General features: G+C 27.6%; 1 protein-coding gene across 3 annotated transcripts; it reads right to left on the bottom strand.

Annotated features, from left to right (window-relative positions):
• Window positions 1-2,026: 2,026 nt before the first annotated feature.
• On the bottom strand, window positions 2,027-4,622 carry LOC107886011 (protein TRM32). Of its 3 annotated transcripts, none has more exons than XM_016809798.2 (4): window positions 4,489-4,622; window positions 4,066-4,278; window positions 3,617-3,702; window positions 2,027-3,548 (listed from the first exon to the last, which is right to left on the bottom strand). In XM_016809798.2, exons 2-4 carry the CDS (start codon window positions 4,220-4,222, stop codon window positions 2,229-2,231), a joined length of 1,563 nt encoding a protein of 520 aa, XP_016665287.1. In that variant the 5' UTR covers window positions 4,223-4,278; window positions 4,489-4,622; the 3' UTR covers window positions 2,027-2,228. The 3 variants fall into 3 exon arrangements, with proteins under 3 accessions (XP_016665287.1, XP_016665286.1, XP_016665288.1); XM_016809797.1 differs by having other exon boundaries at window positions 4,066-4,353; window positions 4,489-4,613; XM_016809799.1 differs by having other exon boundaries at window positions 3,632-3,702; window positions 4,066-4,353; window positions 4,489-4,613.
• Between the last annotated feature and the right edge of the window lie 3,872 nt (window positions 4,623-8,494).

Here is an 8,494-nt window from a genome sequence, read left to right as displayed (position 1 = left end):
ATTATTTTGATTTTTTAATATTTTTATAAAAAATATTATATTAAACCACAAGTTGACATGTGTCACCATTTGATTGTTCTATCAATTTATTTTAACGGTCAACATGGTCAATGACGAAAACTAGAGGTGTGCATGGGTCGGGCTACCCGGCCCGGCCCGAAGGCCCGCCCAAAAAATGGGAGGGCTCGGGTAAAAATATAGGCCCGAAATATGGGTTTGGGCAAAAAAAAAAGGCCCGTTTAGAAAATGGATCGGGCTCGAGTAAATTTTTTTGGCCCGAGCCCGGCCCGGCCCGAATTATATACTAAATATATTTTTTTTATTTTTAATCATATTTATATTTTATTTTTAATTTTAATATAATTAATTTTTATTATATTTTCAATTTGTGTATTGTTTTAAAAATTGTTTTAATATATTTTTATTTGTTTTTTGTTTTAATATTTGTTTTAAATGTATTTGATTATTTAATATATTTTAAAATTTTTTATTTAATGAAATAAGTTAAAAAAATTTAATATGGGTCGGGTTGGGCCGGGCTCGGGCTGAACAATTTTATTTCGGGCCGGGCTTGGACAAATTTTTAGGCCCATATTTCGGGCCGAGCAGGACCTGGGCCTAGAAAATGGGCCTAAAATTTTTAGTGGGCGCGGACCGAACCCAGCCCGGCCCATGCACACCTCTAACGAAAACTAAGAGCTTAATTGTTTTTTTTTTGTTGTTAAGGACAAGAGCTTAATTGGGTGTGAATTTAATATTTGAGCTTAATTGATTTTTTGTATTTTATTAAGTTTTTTTATTACATATAAGCTTTTTTTATCTTAAATAATAAATTATTTATTAAAATATTTATAAAAATTCTAAAACAGATTTATGGAAAATAATAATATTTTTATTATAAAAATAAAATTGTGAAATTATTTTGTATGTAATTACAAAAATTAATAATTTTTAAATTAAGTGAAAAATATCTAAAACTACAATTTATCTTGACTTTTTTTGTCAATAATATTTCACTTTCTTCTATTGTAGAAATTGAATCTGAATAATTCATTCGATAAATATCTTGTTACTTAAAAAAAAAAGGTCAATTATAACATAAAAATATAATATATTTGAAAAACTAGTTTGCATTCTCGTGTGGTGCACATATTGATAGTGCATATAATTTAAATTTTAAATTAATTATAATATGAAAGTATTTAATGTTTTTTATTATTATAGTTTTATAAAATCGTATTTATTTTCACATAAAAATCAAATAAACATCCTATAATGATTTAAAAACATTTTAAGAATATTATTTTTATATAAAAATAAAAAAAATATTTTTTTATCATTAATAACATTATGTAATATAAAGTTATATTTAGTAAAATAATTAAATATGACACTCTATAAAAATTTTAAAAATTATGGACAATATTATTCATTTATAATTGGTAAATAAATTGGAAAAATGTGTAATACATATTTTTAGGAAAAAATATACATTTTTTACATTAGTTTAATGCATTTAAGGTCTAAAGTTGTTGAAATTAAAATTAATTGAATGTAAAATTATATTTTTATTTTTAAAAATAAATATATTTTAAAATATTAAGATTTAATAAAACTTTTTTAATATTAATATTTAATACATTTTTAATATATTTAAATTTTACAATTATTTTTATTAACTTTGAATTCAACTATTATAGCAAAAATTAGTTAAATGTTGATATGTCATCTATATGGTAATCCATATGTATGCAATACAGCAAAGTTAACAAAATTATTAACAAAATTTAACTTTTTCATCTATTTTGAAGTGATTTAACAAAAAATACAATGTCGATAGCTAAAGAGACAAAAAAAAATTAAATTGAGAGCTGAAATGACTGTTTTTTTTTTAAATTGGAGGACAAAAAAATTTATTATATTATATCTAAATTACATAGTTTGCTAGACAATTATGGCACCCTCATCTTTTTCCTTCTCCTTTTTCTTGTATTTTCTTTTGTTAATTGCAACAAACGTCCCCAAATTATAGTCCATATTCGAGTTTTCACTCTGTCCTACTCATGAACATGGATTTCGTCAACAAGCCACAGCTTACATATAACAGAGAGTATCTATAAACAAAGCTTATATATATATATATAAAATTATAATTCCTATTGTTATCATTAGATCTTCAAAAACATAAATTAGAAACTAAGAGGAGCTCGAATTCATATTCTCCTCAATCAGTTACAAAGAAGTTCATCTAAAAGCCCATCGAAAACCAACTCTTGAAGCTCAAGTGCCACAAAGTCATCTTCACCTTGAAGGAACATCCAAGCATCTTTCTCCATATCTAGACCCACAATATCATCCAACGACCCATCATGTTCCTGTTGAAACCACATGTTCCCACTGACGTATCTCCACACCTCTTGAAGAAGAACAGCGTTTCCTTTAAACATTAAACCAATGCCACGGTTAAAGGGCTTGGAGAATTTATGAACACATGCTTTTTCACTCATCACCACGAGGGCCTCATTAACTAGATCAAAAACAAGCTGGTGGTCATCAATGGAGCAATGTTTAAGTTCAGGGTGCAGCAATGTCTCCAGTTGCTTGAACAGCAAAGGGTTCAATGGTTGGTGTGGTGAGTACCATGGATGGAGGTATTGATTTTGTAGTAAACCTGATAGCTCCAGAATATCTCTAACGTAATTGTAACATAGATCAACCTCTTGTTCTCTGCTTGGATTGTCTTCACAAACACGCTCTTGTTCTTGGTGAGGACTGGTTTCCTCCATTGCTAAGTCACATGGTTTAGCAATGTTTTCATCATTTGTTTCCATTGATAAACAAGTTGAACTAAAATCATCATGGTTATTTATTTCTCTCATGCTCTCCTGCAATTCAGCTTCTATAACAGCTTCCACTAGTTCAAACTTATCTATACCTTCACCAATACTGATTGATTTTGGTCCATTATGTGCACCATGCTTGAAAGATTCCGTGTATCGATCTAATGACTTGTTTATCAACTTCGTTCTGCTCATCCTATCGAGTCTACCATTGTTGATATCAAGATCAGTACCATCTTCATTTATAGAAACTTGAATGGTGTGGTTAGTACCCTTTCTGCTTTCCTTGATGGCCTGCTTCATTCTCTGCTTAAAATCCTTGAGTCGATTCATAACGAAACGGTTCAGCTTTTGATAATCAGATTCCTGGGATGATTGAGTACCAGCAACTTGTTTTTTTTCTCCTTTTCTGAATGACCAAACTTCCTTCTGCTTATGCTCGAGTGTCCTAAACCGCAGATATCGAGTTCGTGGTGAATCAGACGTTTTCCCTTCTGCTGGAGATGAAGTCGAGCTCATACCAGAGGTGTCAGTTCTCATGTTGATGAGAATAATTGGATTAATCCAACCAAAACCGAAACCTGAATGTTCCAAATGATGGGTTGAATACATTTGCAGTAATTCTGGTCTTGCTGAAAACCCCTTTGTGGAGGCTTTATTTGAGCTTTTGTTGATGGATAGACTTGTTTTTCTTGTTTGCTGTGGAACCTGTAAAATCAGGTAACTCCATTGATGTTTCATTGCATGATAAAACAAAAACTATAATGTAAACTTACTTGGAAGTGGTCAACCTCAGCATGTAACAATCCTTGGGTTTCAATGACTTCACGTTCCATGGAAATAGTTCGTGGATTTGCACAGCCTGCAATCGAAATAGCCTAAATTAAACCATAGAAACCAATCATTTTGCAGCTTCAGAAGAGAATTTTCTCTCGGACTCATGTGACAGTATCGAATATGAGGTATGCACTAAACACGAGTGCTTCACATGAAGTCTTCTTGCTAATGAGCCAATATAAAAAGCCAAAAGGGTCCTATTGCAGTCCCTATAAATCTTTGACTGCATAATTTAAGTATGAATTATATGTGATTTTGATTATGTATGAATTATATGTGATTTTGATGATAAGAATTTGGTTTATGTGTTAACATGCTAAGATGAAATTGCAAAAAGAAAATATTGATGTAGTATCAAAAGATGAGACAAGCCTGATATTTTGCTTACATCTGACATGTCTTCCCCAGTTGTACTTTCTGTATGGGAACATCTTTTTGACATTATACCAATGATGATAATCAAATATGGCCCCCATGCAACCTGGATGATGATGATGATAACTCTCAAATTCAACATCATCATCATTATCAATTTCCCTTCCCATATTGAAACACGACAGCAAATGGATCCCTTAAGATGCCCTCAATCCTCTTGTAAAACCTGATATATAATAATTCAATTACTACTATGAAACAAGAGATGGAAGGCTATGGAAATTGTTTTCCATATTTATACCTGTTAAACAAAGTTGAAACATCAGATAAATATTTATTAAAAACAACTGTTTTTTCAATGAATTTATGCATCAAAACAGCAATAACATAAATACCAAATGTAAAATAAAACGCATTAAAGCATCAAAAAGCTTACCTGAAGTGCAGACTCACGGCTCAAAAAAACAATAAACATATGAACAAAGAAGAGAAGAAATAGTATATGAAGGCACACAGTTTAGCAGGCAGGACAAGATTGGTCCACTGTTTTTGGTTTTAGGCAAAGATTAGTCCAAAGTTAATATAAAAGGGTCAAACGTGTATGAAGTAAGCAATGGGATAACATTAGCTGACCAACCATTATAACAATAATATTAAAATCAAGAGTAGATAATGTTAAGTTCCCACTTTCTGCAGATTACCCACTTTTTTACCTCTCAAAATGATTCGCTTAATTTTAGTTACAAAACATACAGGCATGATGTGTTTTGTTTACTTAACTTTTGTTTTATGCATGCATGATGTATCTAGTGGTTGATAGTATGAAAATATTAGAGGGTAGAGTCAGTAGTGAGTCATGTCAATGGAGAATATTTAATACAATTCTTCCTTTTTCTAAGAAACAGTTTGAATTAAAATTGGAAATCTAATCTAACATTCTTACTTCATTTCTAATTGGAGTTTTCTTTCACTTTCTTTCTACTGATGTTAGAATTGGATCGTCTACACACACTTCATTTGGGTTAGGGTGGTTTCTAGGACTATATTTCATGACTTTCTTTGCAAAAATTAAAACCTAATTTTTTAATTTATATATTTACGAATCGAATTATCAATTTCTTTAATAAATTGATCCAATTCGATTCCACTACAAATTATTAAAAATATTAATTTATTGGTGTGCAACATTGGGAGAAATAGGATTTGCATCACTCTTGTGCTTGCATATGTGAAAATATTGTATGCAAGGTAGAGGTGTGCATGGGCCGGTTCGGGCCGGGCCCATCAAAAATTCCAGGCCCATTTTCTAGGCTAGGGCTCGGCTCGGCCCGAAATATGGGCCTAAAAATTTGCCCAAGCTCGGCCCGAAATAAAATTGTTAAGCCCGAGTCCGACCTGGCCCGGCCCATATTAAATTTTTTTAACTTATTTTATTAAATAAAAAATTTTAAAATATATTAAATAATCAAATACATTTAAAACAAATATTAAAACAAGAAACAAATAAAAAATATATTAAAACAATTCTTAAAACAATACACAAATTGAAAATATATAATAAAAATTGATTATATTAAAATTAAAATTAAAATATAAATATAATTAAAAATAAAAAATATATATTTATTATATAATTCGGGCCCAGGCAAAAAAATTTACCCGAGCCCGGCCCATTTTCTAAACGGGCCTCATTTTTGTGCCCAAACCCATATTTCGGGCCTATATTTTCACCCAAACCCTCCCATTTTTTGGGCGGGCCTTCGGGCCGGGCCGGGTAGCCCGGCCCATGCACACCTCTATATGCAACTCTTTACATATATCTATATAACTAGTATAATTTTCGATCTATGCTTCAAGTTGAGATAAAGATTTTTTTTTTTGCTTCATTATAGAATTTTTTTGACTTCATTATACAATAAAAATTTAAAAGTTAAAATACTTTTTATAGTTTCCATATATTTTATACATTTAGAATATAATTCCTCTATTTTTATTTTTAGGAATTTAGTCCCTCTATTTTTCGAATTTAAAAAGTTTAGGTTTGTTTGTTATCATCATTAATTTTTTTTTTATAAATTCACTGGTATGCTATTTTGAAATTTAAAAAAATCACTTGATAGTCATGTATCAAATAAATAATTTTGAAAATATTAAAATGGATTTTTTATAAAAAAAAAACCCATAGTAGAGGGGTCAAAACTAAAATTTGACCATTATCTTATCATAAAAAAAATAAAGTCAAAGCAAATCCAAAAGAAATTGGAAATCTAAGTAACATTTTATTCTTAATTATGAATTAACTAATAAAAAAAGGATCAAATTATATTAAATTAAAGTATAAAAACAAATTTCAAGTTTAGGTATAACAGAAGGACCAAAAATAAAATTTAACCAAATTCATAATCTATAACATAATTAAAAACAGGATACATTTGATACTGTAGAAGTCCTATATTGTATGCATGACACGTCTACAAATGGCAAAAGAAGTATTCTAATTATATAAACTAGTACGATATCCTTTCTCCCTTCAAGTTCATGATTTATTCTTTTATAATTAAATGTTTGGCTAATTTATTAGTATATGCTCGAAAAAAAAAAAGGAAAACTTGAGAAACTTTCTTGTTGTTTTTTTTTTTAATTTGTTAATTTATATTGATTTTGGAGAGAAAGAAAAACATGTTTTACCGGGTGCACTTTCAGTTGAAAATGCGTCTTATAAGATTTTTTTTAATTGAAAAATTAGTAAATTAGGTTTTTTGGTTAGATAATTAAATGTTACTTATTTTGTCCACATTTATATATTTTTTATTTCATGTTGTTTTAAGCTTTTTTTTACATTTTTATTTCATTTTTTTGACACATTAGTTTTTTTGTTAAACAGTTAGATAATTGTGATTTCATCATTAAGTCCTAAATTTAATTCTTTTATAAGTATTTTATAATATGTATTTTTTATTTCAATCTTATAATTAATAAATATATTGTTTTCAAGTTTTTTTTATTTTTAATTCATATTTTTTATTAAAACTTTTTTTATTTATAAAATCAAATAATTATTGCAAATATAATTATTTTTAGTAAATATAATTTTTATATGTGTAATATTTATCTTTTAATCTATATCATGAGTGTAGTTAATGTTTTTAAAAAATAATTACATATTTATTATTTAATTTTATAAATAAAAGAGAGCAGAATTAAAAATAAAAAAAACTTGAAAAAAAATATTTTTATTAATTATAAATATTAATTAAAAAAAATCTTGAAACAACATGAAATAAAAAATACATATTAAAATGCTTATAAAAGGAATTAATCTTAAGACTCAAGAATGAAATCACAATTATTTAACTATCTAGAGCTAATGTGTTAAAAATATTGATTAAAAATTAAAAAAAAAAGCTTAAAAACAACATAAAATAAAAAATATATAAATGTGAGTAGAAGAGGAATTGAACCCGAGACTTAAGGACAAAACTATTAACATTTAACCATATGACCAAAAGAGTTGATTTGTTAGTTTTTAGTGAAAATAAGTTTAGTAAGATGCGTTTTCAACTGACGTGGCTAGAAGTACGCCATTTAGGATGCGTTTTCACTAAACATCACAACAAAAACGTACCCTATAAGACGCATTTTTCTTTCTCTCTCTAAAAACAACGATTAAATTAGCATAATTTTTCAAGTTTTCTTCTTATTTAGTATATACTCAAAAAATATTTTATACTCGTATCAATTAAATTATAAATATATTTTCAAAAACAAATTGATACACATTTTGAAAAATAATTGAATTACTTAGAATAAATGCTCAGTTATATGTTTAAAATAGAAATAATTATAAATATTTAAAAGAATTTAAAAAATAACAAAAAAAATTTTTGAAAAACCAAACGAAGAATTTAATAATGTATAAAGAAAAAAACTTAATCATAATGAAACAAATATCTTTAATCAAAATTAAAAATCTAGGTTGAATTGTTATGGTTAAAATTTTTCTATTAAATTCGTTACAGTGATATCTTCTTTTTTTAAAAAAAATATAATTCACTTGGTAACCATGTGACAATAAAATAGCATTGTAATGAATCTGAATTGAATTTAATAAAGAATTTCGACAGTAATAAAAATTCTTAAAATTCATGTAAGCATTTCAATCTAAATAAAGTACGTAGATTATCTTATGACATTATACATGTTGAGGTGTCAATTTATGTTAAATATAAAAGTATAGTGATTAAATCTCAAAATTGAGTATAGTTTAGAGATCGAAATTGAAATTCAAACTTTTACATATAATCTAAAACAATAAAGGAATCAGAATTGAAATTTAATCAGGTAAAAATAAAAGAAAAAAATCATGGATGCATGTCAAAGAAGGCTTAGAGAATTTCAAAGGTTTTAATAATTTTTAAGATTCACTTCAATATTTTAGTCAT

This window comes from Gossypium hirsutum, chromosome A03 (genome assembly GCF_007990345.1).
Source record: "Gossypium hirsutum isolate 1008001.06 chromosome A03, Gossypium_hirsutum_v2.1, whole genome shotgun sequence".
Classification (NCBI taxonomy): Eukaryota; Viridiplantae; Streptophyta; class Magnoliopsida; order Malvales; family Malvaceae; genus Gossypium; species Gossypium hirsutum.
The sequence above is the reverse complement of the archived record's forward strand: the minus strand, read 5'-3'. Positions and strand labels throughout refer to the sequence as shown.